This window comes from Rhinolophus sinicus, linkage group LG09, assembly GCF_036562045.2.
Source record: "Rhinolophus sinicus isolate RSC01 linkage group LG09, ASM3656204v1, whole genome shotgun sequence".
Taxonomy (NCBI): domain Eukaryota; kingdom Metazoa; phylum Chordata; class Mammalia; order Chiroptera; family Rhinolophidae; genus Rhinolophus; species Rhinolophus sinicus.
In genome coordinates this window covers 97,450,588-97,474,579 of record NC_133758.1, presented here as the reverse complement: position 1 = coordinate 97,474,579, position 23,992 = coordinate 97,450,588, and the positions used below count along the sequence as shown (strand labels likewise).

Here is a 23,992-nt window from a genome sequence, read left to right as displayed (position 1 = left end):
AAGAGCAATATGCTGCCCTCCACGTTTTTCATTGATTTAACTCAAATGTGGCACGTTTAGAAACCTTATGTCCAAAACTACTTCAAAAATTCTTTAAAGAATTTGGCAAACACGTTTCAGAAACTTAGAAAGAACATCTTAAGTACTATTTGGTTAGAACACAGTTTCCAAATAAAATTTCAGAACTTGGCATCACTTCACTCTTTTCTTCTTTAAATCAGTTTTCTGGAAACATACGTAATATTTCTGACTCAAAGAATATGACAGCCAAGAAATTCAATTATTCCAAATCCATAAATCACAGGTTGTCAGTTAGTCATAGCAGAGGAAACCATTTCAGAAATTGCTTGGAAATGTAGATGCCTAGTAAAATTATACAGAAGGATTTTTTTTCACTCTTTTTGCCAGGAATACTCTTTTTACTGAATACAAGTCTTTTACCAGGTATGTATTTCCCAATAAATATATTAGAAAAAGTCAAACTGTAGATCTAAAAAAAAAAGTTATTTCAATATTTAGCAGTTTAATATTATTTACATCAACTAACTATAGGCAGAAGCCATCCTTTAATTGGAAACCTTTAAGAATTAGGATTCAACTTTACTTTCCTTCACATCACCTACTAAGTATTGATTTCAAAGTTTTTTCTTCACTGATATCCAAAGACTCTAATTCTTTGCCACACAATACATTGCAAGCCCTACCCCAAAAGTCAAATTGTATTGTATTACTGAAAATTGCCAGAGAGACTCTAGAACTTGGCTGAAGCTTCATAGGAAAAGCTAAAATATTTTCAAATTTTCATGAAATCCTTATGTAATATGGAATCAGGACTCATGGCCGCTCCTTGCTATTAATCAATCAGGATATTGGCCCCCACCTTACTCACTAGGACAGAGGTGCTCCTCCAATGTTATTCCAAGATATCCTGAAGGAGGGCTAGAAGAAATACCTTGGGCCCACCAAGGTCACTGCACAGGGGAAAAAAAAAGAAGCTACATACTTCTTTGTGGCTGGCTTTACCAGCCGACACTATCCCTCACTCTGTCCCTCCTTATAAATGAGTAAAGAGGTAGCACTCAACCTTATCATATAAACATACTCTAAAGGCCCCACACTGTCTAGATATCCACTGCCCTCATTACATCCAAAAAGTCTTTTGAGATTTGAGCTTCTCTGTCTTTTCTGTATTCTAAGTATAGTAATACTTTTATATCAATCTCTGAGAACAAAATAAAATTTTGAAAGGGTCCTCTGTAATGAAACTACTATTGGAGAGAATGTCAAGTTTCCAAGTGATGATAGAGTTGAGTAGTGGTAATTTCAGCCTGTTGCTACCTATCAGCAAAAAGGATGGCAGTACAGCAGGTAAAAGATAACCAATTATTAAATGCTACTATAATGCACATTGTCTATGAATGTGAATATTCCTTTATTATATTAATATATTTATTTAATATGAAATACTGAAAAAGTAGAAAGACATCGATATTTCAGCTAAAAGGTGAAGTCAGTTCTGGCTGTCGCCATGAGTCTTGAAGCCATTCAACCATACCATGCAACTTGTATACACTTGGGTCCAAAAACTAAACTACAACTCCATCTCATATGAACCACTCCCCTTTCCTTGTTCTGCTTCTTCTGATTTCAGATCCAAATTTCTGATTCTGTGGTCAAGCCTTGATTTCAGTTTCTGGCCCCTGCACTTGAACTTGAGACTTTATCTTTCTAGTTGTAAAGCTTTGATCACCACACCCATTCACTTCACTCTAGTCATTCAGGATTCATTAACAGGAATCCCTACTCCACATCAGCCTGTGAAATCCAGTCTTGGTCACCGAGCCAGAAACATCTAGTGACAGAAGCAGCTTCAACAATATTAGTCACCTGGCAAACAGGCATGTGCTCAAATTGGAAACAGGAACTCAAAGAAAGGATCTCAGCTAACTAAAGAGAAAACTTGAACTAACGACGTACCCTGAATGTAAAAAAGGTTGGTAAATCTAAAAGGACAAGCAGGAAGCTGTCAGTTACAAACTGGGGCAAGACAGTTTTTTTTATCCTGGGCTTCATAATAAGGGGATTGGGTCAGTAAGCTAGAGAGAAAACTAATTTTGTCATGAGCAAAATTCTTCTTTTATATGTCAGGTACGTTTATTTCTTGTAGTACTTGTGTTTTTGTTTGTTTGTTTGTGTTTTTGTTTTTGAAATTCTATGTTAGCCTACTCATCTGCACAAATGAACATCAAAGGCAGAGTTTTTATTCAAGCAGAGCTAACACTGTCAGTATCACTCAAAAGCCAATCGTACACGACAGCAGAAATCACAACACCAAATGTCAAGGGAAAGTGAGACACAGAGCGATAGAGTTGCTTTCATTAGTCATAGGTCCTCCTCACCTAAAAATGTTCGTTTCAGTATGAATTTTGGAGTTCCAGATTTTTATGATAAATGTGGCTTTCATGTAGGGTCTTCCCTTGTAAAGTTCTGCGTGCTGGTGCATTCTGGGAAAGTCCACTTTGCCACCGGATAAAGATGCATTCATTACTGTAATAATTCCCAGAGCACGGAAGTATTAAGAACACCCTGTGGCCTCTTACGAGCGAGTCTAGAACATGACCCATTAATATACATTTTGTTTAATGACTTGAGAGTAAATTATATAGCAAAATGCACCATATCTACCTTCTATTTTTTATCTATTTTCCACCCTCAAACTTTCTATAGCATGTTCTTTGGAATATATTTAATGGCACGGATCTATGAGTTCACACCCTCACAAACTCTGCAGCCAGCAGGTGGTTTATTAAACTATAGCTTTAAAATAATATTCAAAAATTAAAAAAGGAAACTCTTTCCTATTTTTGTTCTGTAGTGAGCTAAAGACAGATGGAAGTAAATGAGAATTTTCACAGGCACCCCTGAAAGCACCACAGTTAATTTTATTGGCCAAATTCCGTGGGTTTTAAAACCTTGAAAGATGGGTATTGAAACTCCATTGCAGCAAGGTCTAATTGGGAAGGAAATGGGGTCTTGGAAGAAATACTGATCTTTGTTTTCATAAAAGGACAGAAAATGATATAAAGATGGCATTATAACCTCAGAAAGTAGCCCCATCCACTTTTGATACCATCCTTACCCCTTCCCAACCATCATATATGCTCATATTACACATGCACATACACAAACGCACACCCCAATTAATGTTATTATTTAAGATAATCCTTTTTAACTAAAATCTTTCACCCAAAAGGGCTATGATGTTGCCTTCTTGATAGATATCTAGACAGATACTTGCGTCCTCATGTAGAGCTAAAAAATTGGTATGCATTTTATCTAAATCTATATTTTAAAGTTCAGGTTCTATCTATCTATCTATCTATCTATCTATCTATCTATCTATCTATCTATCTATCTGGAGAGAGAGAGAATTCTAACACACACATTCTTAGGTAATATTCGGAACATCTAAACAATGGCCAGGAGATAAAATCCAAACATAAAGATCAGGGTGTTTCAACATTGTTACATCTAGTTACTACAAAGTGAGAAAGACACAAATAATCACATATGTAGAGAGAGTGAGAATACAATGATTAACATGTTTTTTGCTCTTATTATTACCCTCATAAGCACCTAATGTGATTTACAAGTAATCCATTTATTAAGACTGTGTAAAAGCTACTTCTGCATTATGGACAAGAAGAGAGTTTGCCTCTAGACTGAAGAATTGAATAAACACGACCATGGGAACTGGTAGTTTATGTGTTGGAGAAATTCTGCATGAATAAAAAAAATTTCAAATAGTAAGATAATTGAGGCAAAGTAGTGTTAGGATAAAATTACCACATAGATTAAACAATTCTTCTGTACTTTTTCTTAAATGAAAATGTGGCCTGAGTGCAATTTGTTGTTAATTTCAAATGGTCGGGCCTCTTATTTCAGCAACAGAAGAATTGCAGGAGCATGTAGCTATGCCTAAAAGAGAATGGAACATATGCGTGTACTAATACAAATAACACATATTTGATAGAGAATTGTTTTCTTTCCTGAAGATTGTTCTATACTCCTTGGAAATAATCATGTTTTAACTTAGTTTTAAGTTTTCTCATTAGTTACATTCCTATGCAAAATTTACCATAATGTTATACCTTTCAGTGTAATCCAAAGGAGAACACAAAGTGAAATTCTTCATTCGGTATGAGAAATGTGTGATAATTAAGAAATGGCATTCTATCTTTCCGAGTCTATAGAAGTTGTATACTATTTTATGTTCCTTATTTTGCGAAATTTACTGTGTTGGCACACCGAACCATATGAAAGAAATAATCAAATACATTATTAATGATCAGTGCATTTACATCAGTTATGCCTGAATAAAAACAATCAATTCAGAGCTTCTCTCCTCTAAGTCAAGCTTCTTTAGAGGCACTGGTTCTCAAACTTCAGCAGGTATTATAATCACCGAGAGGGCTTGGTAAAACAGACTGCGAGGCTCCATCCCTAGAGTTCTGATTCAGTGCGCCTGATCTGGGGCCTGAGAATTTTCATTTCTAACCACTTTCCAGGTGACGCTCATGCTGCTGGTTCCAGCAGTATGACCTGACTTCGAGAACCACCAAGAAAACATAAACTCATGAAAGAAGCTGGGTCTTAACTTACAGGAAGACACATTTAAATCCTTTCATTTCTATGTATTTGTAGCAACAGCACAGCTTGCAGAATATTGAACTCTATTCTGTTCAATAAAATATTAAAAGAATGTGCTGTTATTTTTTTATTCATTGCAAGCGTGGTGTACATCATCGATTTGTTCAATCTAATAAGAAAATAGAAAGGGCTATCAATGTCAAAAATTGATCCCAAGTCTTCTTTTGAAGGACTGAGGTACAAAAAAGCCGACCACATAGCTGCCTTGATTTTTGCCATTCCTGCAGTACTTAGGGCTAAGGCGAAGCTTTACAAATTGAAAGCTCACGCTTGCCATCTGCCGACATATCTGTGAATTACAAGTGGTCTGCATCAACCAATAGCTGGTGAATCTATATTGTGTTCCGATTTTTGTTTGCTTTTGTTTCTTCATTTCCAAAACCCATTAGGCAAATTTTAAACATGTATTTTCCCCAGCAGCAGTGTATTTTACAATTATTAAACTACTGAAAGAAAACTACTATTTCCCAAACTAACATTTATTTCAAACAAGTGGTTTGTATTGAATCGACTTTAATTCTTCCTACTGACAACCGAAATTGCATATTTGTTTCTCAGAATATCTAGTTCGTACCTAAAATGAATTTTATCAATAAAACGTTTTAAGAGGAAAGCTTTAATTTGTTTTAAGCTGAATCAAATGTTTATGTATATAGATTGCTTATAATGGCAGTGCATTGAAGAGGAGGTGATAATAATCATTCTAATGACTCCAAAACAAAAGAATCATTCCCAGAGGTGAGGCCAAGACATTCTCCAGTTTTTATTCAGTCTCTTATCCAAATTTTCCTCTTAAGGCCAGGGCTCTACCTTGCTCTTCATCCAAGAAGGTCATATGCTCCTGCTCCCAAATTCAGCTTTAAAGACTTAATTAGGCTGAAGCAAACATATTATAACTGAAGTGTGGATTGTGGACCCAAAAAGATATTAAGTATTTAATGTAGGCTAATCACTGTGCCTAGTATCGAACTGTCATTATCTCTTTAATCCTCACAACTTAATACCATCATACCTCTACTGTATAGATTAGGAAATTGAAGTTTAAAAAGACTAGGCAAGTTGTCCAAGGTGACAGTGTGGATGACATCCAGACAACCTGACTCTAGCACCTGGCTCCTATCAGACATGTCATATTGCCTGAATTATTTTCTGCAAGACTGCCCACCCTCTTACTTTGGCCAAAAACGGTGCTTTTTTGAAATGTTCCCACGTCTGCTGAAACGGTAGTATTTAGGGTTTCCAGGTGGGAATTCCCGCCCGTTCTCAGAAATTTTTTTTGCTTTCCCCTTCCTGAATCCCGAGAAAAGTTGGTTGGGAAATCGGGAAAATTGGCTCCTTGAACCCAGGTGGTTGGTAGTATCGGCCGTCACTTTGTGGAAACGATTCATCGTGGAGAACAGAAAACAGTTTATATCTCGGGATTTGGGAACGGGAAAGCGAAAAGAATTCCTGAGAAGGGGCGGGAATTCCCGCCTGGAAACCCTAGTAGTATTTACCAGTTTGAGCTGATTTCCACTGTAACACTTTTTAGACAGAGGCTAAGTTAAATAAGTCACCCATTTTCCTGACTGTTGTAATTTCTTCCTTTATCAGCTTTGGTTCTGTGTACAGGAAACATGATGATTTTTGGTGATTCTCAGCATGAGCTGTGGAATAATTCATGCCTGGTTTAGATTTCTTGATTGATGAACACCTGTGTCCTCTTGTGCACGTCATACATTCATTCATTCACTCAAGAAATATGTGCTAGGCACTAGGCTTGTGGCTGCTAACAATACAGATGGGGTTGCCAGCATCACGGGGCTGACATCTTCAAATTTTCCCTAGAACCTAGTCTCCTCATCTGTAAATATGTATAATAAATATAAGAAATAATAAGTGCATATAATAAGTACATATGAAGATTCTGTGTTGGTGATTTGTATAAAGCAGGTTTGTATTAAAGCTTAGCTAAGATGATGACGATCATGGTAATTGTTACAAGGTTGATGAAAGCGCCACTCATTCTGCCAATTTAATAAAATCAACTCATAAGGGTCATGAAACCCTCCCTGCTAGTAGTATTATTATTACTCTTTATCCAGAGGGACTTCCAATACCCCATCTGGTGTATGACACAAGTATCCTCTGATGCTCTCTCAGGCAAAGTACTTGAGATCAGAAGCATTCCATGAACTGGATTGCTTTTGTATAAGTTCCAGAATTTAGGCAAGAGGTGGTGGGTGTGCATACACTTGTGTGCTTCCCCTCTCCCTCAGAAAACTGCACAGCCGCCAAGAAAGAAAGCCCACTCTAACCTGCTGGAAGATGAGATACATGGAGTCACATCTGACCACAGGTGAGCCCAGTCCAAACTTGTACCCACAGAATTATGAACAAAATTAGTAGTTATTTAAAGCCACTAAATATGGGGGTGGTTTGTTGGGCAGCAAATGTCAACTGATGCAATGTCATTTTTTACCTGGAATGCCTTTATATGAAACTCTTTTCTTTAAGCCTTTACACATAGCTCAAACTTTCTAATTTCATCCCTTCATTAAAGTCTACCCTGATAATTTTAGCTTTAAAGAAAAAAGAAAGAAATGTACCTAATATCACACATCTAGTAAGTGACAGAGTCAGGATTCAGACTCAAACAATGCCACTTTAGCACTCAGAATCTTCACCTGGCACTACATTAAACTGTCTAAAAATAGAGGGTTTCTTGTAACAACCAAACTCTTCAACAACAGGGATTCTTTTGCTCATTAAGTTTCTGATTGGTTTTGTTTGTTTTTTTAGTATAAAACAATACACACTCATTACAATAATATATGAAAATTTGAATGAGTAAAAAAAAAGCCACACTCAAGAAATACATAATATTAATACATGGTATTTATACGTAGATTCTTGACCCACACTCAAGAAATACATAATATTAATACATGGTATTTACACGTAGATTCTTTTCTAATCATATGTGTGCATATTTCCTATAAAAATTGGAGCACCTGGCACAAACTACTTTATAATTTATTTCAGAAAAGCACAACTTATTGTATATTTAGATTGTTACAGAGATTCTTTGCTGGGAGAGGGAGAGGGAGAAGGCCAAAAGTGGATCAAGGACCATGGGTAGCGGCTAGCGAATAATGTGAAGTGTGATGAATGAAACTACTGGGGGCAGGTCATAAAAAGTACGGTGGACCTGTAATTTAAGAGCCTTATTAAGGAGTCTGTATTATGCTGAAGAAAATGGGGCACCTAGGTGGGCTTTGAAGGGCAAGTCATGGTCATATTTGTGTGTTCAGAGAAAATCTGGCTGCTCTAGTGTCCTCTTGACCATTGGGCTAAGCTTCCACATGCAGTCTCATAGTTTTGGAAGCGAGGATGGAGAGAAGTGTCCGAAGCGATCGGTGTTTTGGCTTTGGCCCCATAGGCCTTGGGGCTGATTTGTTGTTTGGGGTACAAAAGAGGCCCGAGTATGACAGCTGGACTGAGCTATTCGGAGAGTGGCGGTACAGCTTTCGGAATCAGTGATTACAGAGCGAGAAAAGAAGACGCGCTGAAGAGAGATGATGAGTTCGTTTTCACATGTGTTGCATTTGAGGCATTTGGGCTGCTTTTTAGGATCGGGTTCCCTGCAGAAAACATATCCCTTACATACTTTTTAAATTTATCATCGTCAAGTCCAAGCTTGTAAACTCTACCAAACCACCTTACTATTGGCAATGATCAAAGTGTTACCCTTAGTAAATCTACATACTACATCCAATGAGGACATTAGCAAAAACACAGGTTTGCTCGCCCTTAAGAGACTAGGTGGTTGTAGATCTTCGAGCACATTTCCTACGGAACCACAGGCTCCCAGCTCTGGGAGTCGTCCAAGTGCGACAAAGCGGTTGCCCCCTGCTGGTCAGAGTTGCACAACGCGGCGCGAGCGGAGAGATTTCCTAGGGGCGTGGTTGCTGGCGGTGACGTATAAAGGGCGAGCCCGGAAATGGGCGGTTATGCTCGCGTCAGTCGCGTGCGCCGCGGGAAACCTGACAAGCCGCATGGCTGCAGGTTGTTCTGAGGCTCCGCGGCCGAAGGCGGCCTCCGAGGGGCTGGTGGTGGGGCCGGCCGGCGCCCTGCCCTGCCTGGAGCTGCCGACATACGCGGCTGCTTGTGCACTGGTGCAGAGCCGCTACTCCTGCCTGGTGGTGGGGCCGCACCGAAGGCACATCGCACTGTCGCCACGCTACCTTCACCGGAAACGCACCGGTATCCGCGAACAGCTCGATGCGGAGCTCCTGCGCTATTCTGAAAGGTACCAGGCTTTGAGCCATTTTCTTCAGCTAGCGGGCAACGCCACAACGTAGGTGCGGGAGCGGGCCGCAGGTGGACGTGCTGATGGCGCAGGAGAAAAGGGGCGCGTGGGAAAGGTCGCACCGGCCACCCTGAGCTGAGTCCCGAGGCGTCCTGGACTCGTGATGCTCTCGAAAGGCCAGTACCTCCCTGGACGAGAAAGGAAACGTAAAGGTGACTTGGCGGAGGGGGGTGGAGAAGCTCGCTCGACAACCCTCGTGTAAGGGTGCGCATAGGCCAGGGGTCTGGAGACCCGTTAAACCCAGGTCTGTAACTTGCTCATTTGACAATGAAAATTGGGACTGAAGTACTTCAGTAGATTCTCTCTCGTTCAACAGAAAATGGCACAGGAAGCATTAGTACAATTTTTGTTTGTAAACCGTGAAGGACGATTTTTGTTATTTTTTTGTTTTGGCCCCGGTACTTGCTCAGGGATGAGAGAAACAGTATTAGTTTTATTTTGTTTTGTTTTTAAGAACAGACAGTTTGTTTAGTCTGACTGGCCTGCCTGTTGCTCTTGAGGATGAAAAAAACCTGATGCTTTTAAATTGAGATATTCAAGAGTCCTTGAAAAGTCTGCGAATTACAAGGGTAGAGGGCTGGGGAGACAGGGCAGATAGATGTACCTTAATGCTCCTCTAGACTACTTGGTTCAAAGGCAAGGGTGAGTGGGTTCCCTAGGGATTCGTTGTTACCCTCCAGGAATTTCATGAGTCCCCGGGACATTGCAGGAATTTCCTATGCCAATTTTCTTAAGCAAAGTATACAAAGCTTCCATCACTTTCTCAAGGGATCCTGAAACCTACACAAGTTAAGAATTCAAACAGAATGTTCAGCTTCCTCCAAGCACCAACACACACTTGTTGTGTGTCTGTTTTCTATACTAGGGACTTTGGGTATGAAAACAAAGAAAAAACGAGATCTGTACCTGAAGGAACTTTAAGCTCTAGTAGAGCTATGAATGTAAGCCAAATCCAATAAAGTGTTAAAATTCATCATAAATCTACATTATAATAAGAGAAGGAGTGGTGAATTTAATCTTAGAACCTTTGAGAACAACTTGATAGGAGGAGGGTACTTGGAGATGGTAACATTCCAGGCAAAAAGGGTGGCCTAAACGAATGGAGAGTAGATGTGAAATAGAATGCTTTGACCAAGGAGTTTTAATAGGTGGATACGGTTTTTGTCAGAAGAAAGACAATGGGTGCAGTCGGACAGGAGTGGGGAGTGGATTAAAGACCTGATGGGGGACAACTCAAAGGATGGCCATTTTGCTCTTCCCTTCCTGCCTTTGCCCGGTTTTGCTTTTCTGTTTTGTTTTGTTTTCCTTAAGCTGGGTTAGCACAATACCCTCTGACTCTGAAACTTGGCATACTCTTGAGAGAGTAGTACATATCCCTGATCTCTGTGACATAACCAAATCTGCAGTTTAAGAAACTAAGCTGCAAATCTGATTATGATTTGGAAGAATTCAATGATGGTTTAAGGAGGGTGAGCTAGTAGATAGACCAGTTAAGAGAGTGTTATAATTGCCCACGAGAAAAATGACTAGAGAGGAAAAATTCGAGAGGTTTAAGGATATACGAGGTGCTCATAAAGTCTGGAAACATAGGCAGTTGTTTGTATTTTACAGCTTTCTGTAATCAGTTAATGCCTCCACTGACAGGTTAGACCAGGGGTGTCCAAACTTTTTTCAACGGTTTTCACCAAGGGCCGTATGCAATAAAATACACAAACAGCCGGGCCACTCACTCGAGGTGAAGTACATATTGCCTCACCTGGTTTATTTAAGTAAACTAAATATATTTTTGGAATTTGCTGCGGGCCAATTAACAATGGATCGCGGGCAGCAGTTTGGACACCCCTGGGTTACAGGAAAGTCACCACAGTGTCTCCAATAGGAGGGGGCCATTACACCAGAGAGCCTAGGACTGATTGAATGATAGTTTCTATAACTGAATTAGGCAGTGTGGCCAAGCTGAGCAGCTTGCACTCTGAACAGATCTGAACTCTCCCTACCCCCACACTTGTGGGGTGTGCCAAAGACCCGTTAATCAGTGCAAATCTTGCACCACACATTGAGCTGTGCATTACCAATGAGGCACAAAACATTGAACATAGCAGGAATTGTAATCTCAATCAACTGTTTATCATGTGTGGTTGTTTATGTTTGCAGACTGGGGCCACCCTGTAGAATCAAGAGTTCTTGCTTCTCTTTGTTTTAGAAATGAGCAAAAGGGAGAAATTGGTAATGGCTCCTATATCAGTGTCTGGGTTATCTCAACAGCATTCCCTATTTGACAGACTTCACCTTTTTAAAAGATAACCTATTTCGATTTTGAAAAGCCTGCTTAAAGTAAGTAGTTTTCTAAAATCACATTATAGCTTTGGACTAAATTATATCTTTGAGAGGCCATCAAGAAAAAACAAGTCTTACTTCTCTTGTATATGACAGCTCTTAAGTTTTTTGAAGGTGGCAAATATGTTCCCTCCCACTAGTTCTATAGAAGCCTTAAATGTGCAATCTAAGCATCTCTTAAACTTGATTTAATTGTTCTCTAAATATCTTAAGTGAGGCTACCATCCTGACCTAAAACCTACTTAGGATGGTTTCAGAAAAACAAAAAAAGGGGAAAGGTATATAGTGTTGAGGTGTTTGTAAATCTGATAAGTTTTGATATGTTTTATGCTGTGCATTGCTTTTCCCAAGGTCTGATGTATTTACACAAATCCTTTTAGGCTTAGGCTCTGGTCACATTCCCTAATCAGCAGTTCTAAACCCTAACAGAATCCAATACCTCCCTCTTACAAATTAGTTGGCAGTTCTATCTTTACTATGGTGAAAACACTTTTTGCTGAAAGGAAACTTAAAGATAATACGATCTACGTACACAGTTGCACAAAAATATCTGTGTAGTGCTCTAATCCAATATAGTAAAATGCTGGGGCTTGACTAGGTGGGAAGACTAAAGTAGTTAGATGCCTCCTGCACCTATACCTAGAATCCTTGTGAATGTGTCAGTTACAAATGTGGATTGATGCGGGGGTTTTGAGTTCACACCTCAGATAACAGTGTCTCTGATGGTGAAATGCTTTTCTGAAATCATGGGGAAATTCTTGGTAAAGTTCCACTCAAAACAATCTATCCTTGAATTTACATATTAGCCACATTCCTAGAAAATTTAATGCATATTAAAACCATGCATAAATGACTATGTTAATATCTTGTTGTTGTTTTCTTAAGTTAGATTCTATGCCCAGATATTTATAAATACTTATTCAAAAGTACTGTAGAATTAGAGACATTTCTTCATTGTATAGGACTGTCCTCCACATGACAGAGTGCCTCCCATCCCTGCCCTTGGCCAGTGATTGTGACAACCCTGATTAGTATCACAGATCCCCAAAGAGCCCCTAGGGCACAGCAGTACTCCCCGCACTTGAGGCACACTCTTTAATAGTTGATTAGGGGAAATGAAGTTTTGATTTTGTTTTTCTAGTATGGCAGTTATTCTCCCCAACCCCCACACCCCCTTCTTGCTCTCTGTGTTTTTGGTGCCCCTAATATCATCTTATGACGTACAGTTCCTGCCTAGGAAAGCCACAGCAGAAATTAATAGCACAAAAGACTGCTTTCCAGAGTAGGTCTCTGAGTTTATGGATTGCCTAATTTGGTGGTTATTAAAGTTCCTTTCCAGTGTCTTGTGGGTGTTAGAGATAAATTCTTTCTTTTATTCTATGTGAATTGTAGAAATTTAATTGAGTTCAACAAAAATGTTCTCCGCTCTCAAGGGCCTTAGCATCTTGTATGGAATCCAAACATACAGAGAGTGTCAAAAAAATTTAAAAAAATGTAGACACATTTTAAGAAAGGAAAAAACTATTAAAATTTTAATACTCAATATATACCAATAACAAAAGATGACTGCAAGTCATGTGTATACATTTTTTTGGCAGCCTAGTTAGTATTCAGATAGATTCAGCGAAATGAGACTAGAGACACACTGTGCATGGAGTCCTGTGGGAATAGGAGCGATTGATTGGTTTCAGCCTTGCCTGATGGAGGGAGTCAGAGAAGTTTTCTGGAACAAGTAATGGGTGTGGGAGTGAAGTCCCCAGGTCTGTCTCCCTAGTAGTTATAATTCCTTAAGAACTTGAAAATGACATTTTTGCAATAGTAGTTCCCCCCAATCCTGACTGTCAAACGTGTAAAGTGTCAGAATCAGTTCTCCATAAATGATATAGTTGTATTTCTTAACATTTCCGTTTATTATCAACAGTTGCAGTTTGGGATTTTTCTCTCTTAAGTCATTGGCTTCAGCTTTGCTGGATGCCTCCTAATACAGAAATTCGGTAATGGTGGATAATACCAGAATTGCTTTAATTCAGTCATACTCACAGAGATAGATAGGCAAGATGTTTTTCTTGCCAAGTCCTATTTTTGTCTCTCGTTCTAGCATGACTAGAATCCAAATGAGGAGCAAATACTGAGGAAGGGTCAACATTTTTGCTCATGAATAACTGGATATTTCTGGGTACCTGTCTTAAATAACGATTTTAAACTTAACCAATATATGGAAACCCTTTGGTGAAATTAGACTACCGAAGTGATTACAGACTAGGCACATGCCGTAGTGTTTGGGGCACGGGTGGTTATATTTAGGAGAGGTATACTTTTTGGACTCAGAATATCTAATCAGTATGACAATGCCTAGTTTAAAAGAGGATTAAAGACACCATTTTTTCTTTCTTTTCTTTCTTTCCTTTTTTTTTTTTTTTTTTTTTTTAACAGCCTATTAGGTGTTCCCATTGCATATGATAACATCAAAGTAGTGGGTGAACTGGGAGATATTTATGATGATCAAGGACATATTCATCTTAACATTGAAGCAGATTTCGTTATTTTCTCCCCTGAACCAGGGCAAAAGCTTGTGGTATGTATATCTTTTTTTCCCCTAATCTTCTATGTGTAGTTATATAATTATGTAACTTGGAAAAATTTAAGAGAGTATACATACATCTTGGAACCATGGATTGTTATCGTGGGTAACTGAAAATTGTTTTAAAAGAAAAGTTATTTTGCATCAGCTCAACCTAGGTAATTTTTTAAACTCTATCCTCCTAAAACTCACACGCGTGTACAGAGTATGTGTCCATCCAGTTTGTTCTTTTCTTTCTATAGCACCAGAATAATCTTAAGGTGTAAAAACTCAATTTTTATTATTTTATAATTTCTCAATTATACATAAATACAACTTCTTTATAAGGGATTCAAACTATAGCAGTATATAAACAGGAATTCAAATTCAAATGGTTGTGGGACCTGGCAGGTAATGAACATTAATGAAGGATGAGGGTTCAGGGTACCTATACTGTGCCGTGAGAATAAAGGCCCTGTGGGGAAGGTCTTTTAGTATTTCAGGAGAAGCTTGAAATGCAGAAATAGATGTGAAATCGGCTGAACTGTATCCCTTTATCTTCTTCACTTGCCGCCTTCTCCCACCAGCAGTTCTGTGTATGTGTGTGTTCATATGTGTATATGTATTCATATGTGTATATATTTTTTCTTTAAAAATATTTATAGGAATTGCTTACTCTCAGAGATAATAAATGTTGACTACCCCTTGATATTATTATTAAAAATATAGGTCAGATTTCAGTATGACAAAACTCTACAGGACATTTCTAATTAAAAACATTTTTTTCGACATCAATTAAACTGGTGGAAATAGTATTCTTGGCCTGCCAAACTGGGATCCTATAATTCATACTGTTAAAGTTGCAATTGTACTTTAAAATTCCAGTCCTTGAATACATTTGGCCAGTTTTTTTCCAATTTTTATTTTTAACAAAATAATATGATATAATTTACACACAATAAAATGCATAGATCGTAGTATGGAGTTCAATGAGTTTTGGCAAGGTCATGTACCATTCTGTCTCCTTAGACATTACGCTTGTTCCCTTTCCCGGTGAGTTCTCTCTCTCTCTCTCTCCTCCCTCCTCCTCCCTCCTCCCTCCCCCTCCCCCTCCCTCCCCTCCCTCCCCCTCCCCCTCCTCCCCCTCTCCCTCCCCCTCCCCTCCCCCTCCCTCCTAGGTATAACCACTGTTCTAATTTCATTTATCATATATTAGTTTTGCTTATTCTGTAATTCCATATTAATGGAATGTTTCGTTATACACTATGATCTGACTTCTTTTGCTCAACATATTTTTGAGTTTCCTCCGTGCCATTGTTGCATGTACTGGTGGTTCCTTTTTGTTGCTCATGGTATCCAATTATATGAATACATCACAATTTGATTATCTGTTTCTTGATGGTCATTTGGGTTGTCAGTCTGGAGCTATTATGAATAAAGCTGTTATGAAATATACATTTTCATTTCTTCTAAGTGAAAAACTAGAAGCAGTATTGATAGATCATGGGTAGATATGTGTTTAACTTCACAAAAAGCTGCTAGACCAACTTCCCATTCAGCACTTCCAGTTGCTATGCATCCTTGTCAACATTTACTGTTGTCAGTCTCTTAATTTTACAGGTGAACATATCATAGCTTCTCATTATGGCTTTTGCCCATTTTTAATTGGGTTTTTGTATTGTTGTTATTGAGATGTAGTAGTTCTTTTTATAGTCTTACTACAAATCCTTTTTAGATAAATATACAGAGGGTGCCAAAAAAATGTACATACACATTTTAAGAAAGGAAAACTGTATTAAAATTGTAATAATATATACCAATAACAAAAGATGAATACAAGTCATGTTTGACTTCTGCAATTACAAGAGGTGCTCAAAGTGGTTACCATCAGCGTCCAGACACTTCTGATTACGGTGAACTACTGCTTGAGCTTGAGCAACGATGACCAAAGTGTCCACTTGTATACATGTTTTTGGCATCCCTGGTATTGTAAATATTTTCTCTTAGTCTATTGCTTGTCTTTTAACTTTTAATGTTATCATTTGATAAACCGAAACTTTTAATTTTGATGAGGTACAATTTATCATATTATAGTTTTATGGTTATTGCTTTCTGGATCCTATCTAAGAAACTGACCTACCTTTAGGTTGTGAAAATATTCTTCTATATGCTTCTAGGATTTTTGTAGTTTTAGCTTTTCCATTTAGGTCTGTGATCAAGTTTCAATTTTTTGTGTATAGTGTGATGTAGGCCCTTGAGATCCATTTCCTTTTCCATTAGCTATTCAGTTGTTCCAGACCCATATATTGAAAAGACTTTCCCCATTGAATATTTTTTTTAATTGATAGAGTCTATGTTTTATAGCAGTTTTAGATTTATAGAAAAATTGAGTGGAAAACAGTGTTTTCATATACCTTTCCTCACTCCCCTCCCAACACACCACAAACATGCTCTTTCTCCTATTATTGACATCACCTGTGGTTCATTTGTTACAATCGTTTAGCCAATAAAGTCTGTAATTTACATTAGAGTTCACTCTTTGTGTTTAGGTTTTGACAAATGTATAATGACATGTATCCATCATTAAAGTATCCTATAGAGTAATTGGTCACGGCCCTAAAAATCCTCTGTGCTCCATCTATTCATCCCTCCTTCCCTTCCCTTGAAACCTTGGCACTACTGATATTTTTACTGTCTCCATAGTTTTGCCTTTGTCAGAATGTCAGATAGTTGGACTCATACAGTGTGTAGCCTTCTTTTTTTTTTTTCCAGATTGGCTTCTTTCACTTACCAGTATGCATTTAAGATTCCTCCATGTCTTTTCATGGCTTGATAGCTCATTTCTTTTTATTGCTGAATAATACTCCCATTATACAGATATACCACAGTTTATTCAGACCATTCAGAAGGTACCGTTGTGAACACCAGTCTCCTGATAATGACAGATAGGAAGTTTTATTGTCATATGTATAAAGGTGACTGACATTAAATAGCATTATATACATGTTAATATTTATATTTCTGTAATTCACAATACATGATTTTTAAAAAAATTTCAGGTTTTCATTCATATACCTTATCTATATTGACACCTAGGAGAAGAATAGAAAACTAAGGGATTTTCTTTTTTTTTTTGCAAATTTACATTTTAAGCATAGCACATACTTTTAGTTTTAAAGCTTGTAATAATGTTTTTGTGATTTAGTCAAAGTAGCCATGCTCAAGATATAAAGAGTAAGCTATCTTCTAATAGGACTGCTTACATCATGCTATATGTAATCATTAAAGAATGCTCTTTAAGCTTTGAAATTCAGACTGTTTATAGAAATACAATGTGGATACTAGTTATTAAAAGCATATGCTTCCTGCCTTGAGGTCTTTTCACATGTAGGTCATATCAAAGAGTAATTTCTGCTTGGTTTCAATATGGTTATAGAGTGTTCTACTCCCCATGGACTCTTGCAATGGAAGCTAAGGTGAGTTTTTTGGAGGGTAAAGGGGAGGGTGCTTATTTATCCAGTTAGGCAATTGATATACAATTACTTATTTAATAAGGTTGAGCTTTCTAAAAACTCTACAGTGTTCTAAATAGATGTTTCAGTGTAACATGTGGAAAGTTTTAATTCAGGAAAACGTTTTCCATATTGAATTATACCACTATTTTGATGTTTTCTCTTTGAAGATTATTTTGAAGCTTATAAAGTTTGATTCACCTTTTAATTCTTTGGATCTCTTCCTGATGTTGTATTCTTTTCTTTTTTTCTTCTCAGGGTACAGTTAATAAAATGTCTTCCAGCCACATTGGCTGTTTAGTACATGGGTGTTTTAATGCCTCCATCCCTAAACCTGAGCAGATGCCAATTGAGCAGTGGCAGACCCTGGAGATAAACGTGGGTGATGAACTAGAATTTGAAGTATTTCGTTTAGACTCGGATGCTGCTGGAGTATTCTGCATTCGAGGGAAACTAAATATCACTAGGTTAGTTCCTAATCACATTACTATCATTTTGGTATTAATTGTTTCTATTTAATTCTAAATTTAGAGAACATAAATCCCTCTTAAAAAATAATTTTGTTTATTTAATGTTCATGCTTTCAAACCATAAAGTCAATGTAAATAGGAATCCTACGTGCTATGACAATGAATTAAATGTTCTAAGGCTCTACATCTGGCTAACTGGTCTGTATTTTAATAACTCAGTTTTGCTGAGTACTTTCTGGTTTGTTGTTAATTTTTTAAATAGTTGATCCCTGAGCTTGATACTACTAAAAGCTTAATCATATTGCATAACTCTTAGCCTGCTTTTATTTTTACACAGTTGAAACAAAAATTGTTTGTTTTAATATTTGTCATTATGCCAGCTAGATAATGTAATTTCCCTATTTTTCTATATTGAAATTCTTATAAGAATTACTCTGACCTTGAGCTTGTCTCCATCGGAACCAACTTTAAAGTGGGAAAGAAAAAAAAAGTCTTGAAATACTGCTGGTGTTTATCATTTTTCTAGAGCCTGCCTTCATAAGTAACAACAATATGGGCTAACGTTCCAGAGCAGCTCTCTAGTAGAACTTTCTGTGAAGATAGAAATGTGCTGTACGTGTGTAGTTCTGTAGCCTAGCTATGGAGCCCTTGAAATGTGACTAGTGTGACTGAGGGACTGAATTTTTAAAGTTATCACATTGAAGTTACTTCAATTTAAATTGTTATATGTGCTAGTGCTACTGTACAGGACTGTGCAGTTCTGGGAAGAAGGCTACTTCATTGATCCTTGTTTTTATTTTCTTAGTAGAAAATAATTCACAACAGTGAAGTAATACTGCTTCAGCATAGGTTAAGAAGAATGGTGAACTTTTATTTGAAACAAGGATTGAGACAGTAGTCAGGAAACTCCATTATTTGATAGCTTCCAGAAGTACATTTTCTCTCTATCCTATGTCAGTGATGAGGCTAATAAGCTTGGGTATTTGTGATGCTTAATGCTCAGTGACCAAATTTTCTGAACAAAACCAAAATTTAGAAGCCATGTTTTGACACCCTTTTTATGTCAGATTTACGTGTGAAAACAGTCTGGGAGAAATACTTTGGAAACTAATTTTAACATTTCCAAGACATTTCAATGGGCTGTGTAATAATAGGAAAGAATATTTGAAATTTATACCATAATTATGTATCTCATACTGCTGTCATTATTTAGAAATTCTTAGCATTTTGGGATAGTCTTGATTTCATTTTGTTCTTTTAATTTTGCTTATTGCTCTGTAAATTTTTTAAACTGTTAATTTATAGTTTACAAACCAAGTGCTCTGCAGTTTCTGAAGAAGTAACAGAAACTGGCACCAAAGAAGCTGTTGAAAAACCTCCAAAGAAGAAGAAGAAAAAGAAGAAAGACTCAGAGCCATATGATGAAGTGGAAGGTGGCATCACAGACCTAGCAGATTGTGCAGACGTCACCATGAAGGAAGAGACAGACCTGCAGATTAATAATAATGTGAACGGCCTCTGGGAGGAGGAGCCAAAGAAGAAGAAGAAGAAGAAGAAGCATGATGCTCAGGAAGCTAAGGACCCAGACCCTATTGTCCAAGACAGTAACTCCAGTGGTTACCAAAGTGACCATAAAAAGAAAAAAAAGAAAAGAAAGCACAGTGAGGAGGCTGACTTTACCCCACTCTTGGAACACTCACCTAAAAAGAAAAGGAAAAAGTAATTTTCTTTAGTGTAGTGTAAATACGACTCAGTTTTTAAAAGATTGTTTTATACACAGTAGATGAATAAATGTTTGAATGATATGAAAATGCTTGTGTGTTCCAGTAGTTTTCAAAACAGGAAACATTTGTTTAGGAGTTGAGTTTTTGGTGCCAAAATTGCAAAACTGATAATTAATTTGGGAAATGCCATTATTATGAAAGTACCATTTTACTGTCTACAGAATGAAAAGGTAAGAGCTGCTCTCACTTTCAACTCTTTAATTCTTTCAGTTTTTACATTCTAAATAAAATTATTTCCATAATTTCAAGACTAGCAAAAGGATATTATAATGCCATGTTATCATATCATTAAAGCATGAGTTATAGGCCATTTTGTTTGACTTTTTTTTAAAATTTGAGGCATTTACCAGTTTCAGATTTTCCTTCATTGTGGCTCCTATGGTATTTCTGTTGTTTAACTTAAAATGGCTTGCCAAAGGAGTTTCCGAAGCTTCCAGACCTGTTAGGAAACATGTCACTCCTGATTGTGCGGTAGGAAAAGATATTTCTTGTTCTTTCCTTCCAGGAGCCTGTGTGGTGCGTTCTTTTCTCACTAAGTCTAAGAGCTTGTAGTATGGAGAGGGCTGTTCTGCTTTTGTTGAAGGAGGAGGATCTGATGAAGGACAGGATAAATGTGATTCTGATTAGTGGGGAATTTCCCAATTACGTTTTAATAATTGGGTTAGGCTACTAGAAATGGTTCTGAAGAGAAAACAGCTGTTGACTGCTTTCACTGAGAAAATGTGGAATATGCCTTAACTATTCGAAAACTCTGAGTAATGCAATGATAAGCTGGTGCAGGCTGCTGATCAATGCATGGCAGTATTCACCTACTTAACAGGTATTTGAGCATCTACTGTGAGAAACACATTCTGCTGAGGTCCAGGGATATAATGGCAGACAAAGTAGACGTAGTTCCTTACCTCGTGGAATGTCATAGGAGAAACAGATGCACACGCACACACACAATATAAGTAAAAACGTGCAGAAAATTAGTAATTATAAGTACTACAAAGAAAAAAAATTGTCCACTCACTGTTAGTTTTGTAAATGGATGAATAGTTGAATTGAACTCCACATGGCAGAGCCATTTCTGTAGTATCAGAAATAGTACTGATATCACACTTTTATTTTTGTGAAGGCATAAATTTTGCGAGTAGTATATCTTGATCCAGAGCTATAATGATAGAATATAGAGTTTGCAATGTTTGTCTACAAGTATATGTGACAAAAAACGGAAAGGTGCAGGCTAATATCCTTCTGTACAATTTAGTTTCATGTGGATTTTGAGCCTGTGACATTTGGCTAGTCCAAGTTGAGGTGTGATGTCAGTATAAAATACACCCGATTTTGGAGATCTACAAAGAATGTAAAATATCTCAATTTATATATTGGTAAAATTATATTTTTTGCATAGTGGGTGAAATGAAAAGTTAGAATTCATCTTTTTTCAATTTGTTTTACTAAAAGATTAAAAATTACACATGAGGCTCACTTTATCTTTTTGGATAGCACGGGTTTAAAGGAAGGATGAACAGAAAAAGGTTATATAGCTTTAAAAAAGGTTATTGTAATATAGCTTTAAAATAAGCTATATTCTCAGGGTTTAATATAGTGCCATACCCAGAAAATGTTTTATAAAAGCTTCTCTAAACATTTTAAATTTGAATACATGTTATAATCATGTCTGACTTAATATAGAAAATTAATTTTTAGTGAAACGATTCTCTCTAATTAAATACCAAGGAAGTTGTCAAATTTATGCTATGTGTGGAAAAGTACATTGTGGCTTAGCAAAGTAAACAAATTCCCACATGTTTAAATAATTTTCATCTTTGAAGAAAAACGCATGCTGAATTTGAAACTAGATTTATTCATGCTTCTTCACAAGGTGCGTAGCTTTGAAAAAGCAGGTCTTGTCACTTGCCTTGTCTAAAATGCAGTGACCTTGTGTTGTTTTCATCTGATACAAAACCTCTGATGAGGATATCCTCCATATATTCTTCAAAACATTTGTCACGTGCTATACTAACCTAGTTTTTATCTTTTTATCTCAGAATTTACTCATTAAAATCCTCTAGCCGAGGGGCAGCCTGATGGCTCAGTTGGTTAGAGCACGAGCTTTGAACAACAGGGTTGCCGGTTTGATTCCCACATGGGCCAGTGAGCTGCACCCTCCACAACTAGATTGAAGATAACAAGCTGCCGCTGAGCTACCGGTGGGGCAGCTGGATGGCTAAGTTGGTTAGAGCGCAAGCTCTCAACAAGGTTGACGGTTCAATTCCCACATGGGATGGTGGGCTGCACCCCCCCGCAACTAGAATGAAAACAGCGACTGGACTTGGAGCTCAGTGGCTTCCTCCACAACTAGATTGAAGAACAATGACTTGACTTGGAGCTGATGGGTCCTGGAAAAACACACTGTTCCCCAATATTCCCCAATAAAAATAAAGTCCCATAAGCTATTTTCACTTATAAATAAATAAATAAATACAAATAAAATCCTCTAGCCGAGCCTAGACTGCTTGCCCTCTAATTCCTATCATTCAACTTTGCAAGGCACCTCATTAATCATTTAACATAAATAGATGATGAAATAGAAATAGATGATGAAACGGTTTCTACTCTCAAAGCATTTACAAATTGATCTGTGAGCTACACAACAAAGTGTAAGTCAATGATAAGTTCGAAAGGCATGAACCAAGTGTAGAAACAGTTACAAGTAATGCAATTTTTGCAGATCAGGGCAGATGTTAATGTTTGAGCTGGTTGCTGGATGAGCAGCATTTTGACCCATAGAGAAGGGAAGGAGGTGTGGTATTCCAGGGGGAGTGCCTAGCAGAGGCCTGAGACATCCAATGCAGAAAACCATCTCAGGCACTACATTCTATAGTTTTTTCACACTAAAGGGGGTAAATGTGCTTGCTTTGTAATGTTTTTAGTTTTGTTTTTTTTGTTTTTGTTTTTTACTTGTAGCACTCTTGTAGCATTATTGTTTCAAACTGTTCACCTGTTTATAGAGCATGTCTGTCTATCAGTATGTCATAACCAAATAAGATTCCTGAGGGCTGGGATTATGTCTTAACTATATCTACACTGTTTAGCAGTGGTTCCTTTGAACAGTGAAAGCATCAGTGGATACTTTTAAGTTGATAAAGTGAAGAGCATGGTTTCAACTGGTATCCCTTTACCTCTGATGGGATGTTCTTAACATTTTCATACATTTTTTTCAATAATTGGATTAAGTGCTTTGCCTATATGCATGTATGATGTGATTTTCAATTATTTTTACCCATCGGTTTGTCTGTCAACTTAGAAAAGGTGCAAATGGTGGAAATGGAGTCTCAACTTGCTTATACATTGACCACAATGATCTTTTTGGACATATTTCTTCCAAAAAGAAGACATTTTGCATTACAAAATTAATATGTATTCATTTTTTTTAAAAGTTTAGAGTCCAACAGTATGCCCTACCCTCCTAGTCATTGATCTACCTCCCCAACACTCCTCCACTCCCCGTGCACACACCCATGTAACAATTCTACATCCGGGAAATTACTATTGTCAATTTCATGTATAGTTTTAGTTTTGTTTTTAAATGGATTTTAAAATATTTTAAAATACAAATGCAAACTCTTACTCTTTGAACCTACTTTCATTTGACATAGACTACTTTCTATATGAATATATAAAGGTATTTCTATATTTGTCTAGAATTTCAATGTATAGATAATTTAATTTTCTAATGGTGAATATTTAGATTGTTTATATTTTCCCTCTTAAACATTGAGCACACGTTGTAGACATCCTTATTTGAATGATAAGTCCTAGAAGTGCAATTGCTGTATGAAAGGGAATAAATAAATTTTAATTTTTCACATAGATTGTGAAATTGTCTTCCAGGAAAGTTGTACCAATTTACAATCCTATCAGCAATGTGTGGTTGGCCACGTTTCCAACATGGAGATTTATCAGTCATTTTTATTTTTGACAATCTGATAGACAATCTAAAAGGTTATATTGTGTAATTTATATTTGGTTTTTAGTGAGCTTGAATCACTTTCTTATGTTTATTGACTGCATTTTTTTCTTGAGAATTTCTCTTAATGTCTTGATTATTTTTCTGGGAAGTTTTCCCATTTATTTTATTTTAAAGAACTCTACATATCAAAGATCATAATGCTTTTCTTCTTACTGTTCAGACAATGTATTTAAATTTTTAATCCATCTGGAATTGGTACATAGTTAGATACAGGATGTATTTTTTCCCAAAATTGATGTTCCTATGT

General features: G+C 37.1%; 1 protein-coding gene across 2 annotated transcripts; it reads left to right on the top strand.

Moving 5' to 3' along the window:
* The first annotated feature begins 8,693 nt into the window (after positions 1-8,693).
* On the top strand, positions 8,694-23,578 carry POLR1F (RNA polymerase I subunit F). 2 transcript variants are annotated; one of them, XR_002137014.2, is made up of 5 exons: positions 8,694-9,001; positions 13,832-13,973; positions 17,729-17,937; positions 19,246-19,894; positions 21,761-23,578. XR_002137014.2 is itself a non-coding variant. In XM_019727379.2 (4 exons), the coding sequence occupies exons 1-4, from the start codon at positions 8,703-8,705 to the stop codon at positions 19,661-19,663; spliced, it is 1,068 nt and encodes a 355-aa protein (XP_019582938.2). In that variant the 5' UTR covers positions 8,694-8,702; the 3' UTR covers positions 19,664-23,578. The 2 variants fall into 2 exon arrangements, 1 of the variants encoding a protein (XP_019582938.2); XM_019727379.2 differs by having other exon boundaries at positions 19,246-23,578.
* Positions 23,579-23,992: the final 414 nt, after the last annotated feature.

What these genes read in the sequence shown, in the direction of transcription:
- POLR1F (XM_019727379.2), top strand. Translation starts at nt 8,703, where the DNA reads ATGCTCGCGTCAGTCGCGTGCGCCGCGGGAAACCTGACAAGCCGCATG. An exon ending in CTCCTGCGCTATTCTGAAAG is followed by an intron (nt 9,002 to 13,831) that starts GTACCAGGCTTT and finishes TTTTTTTAACAG; the next exon opens with CCTATTAGGTGTTCCCATTG. An exon ending in GGGAAACTAAATATCACTAG is followed by an intron (nt 17,938 to 19,245) that starts GTTAGTTCCTAA and finishes GTTAATTTATAG; the next exon opens with TTTACAAACCAAGTGCTCTG.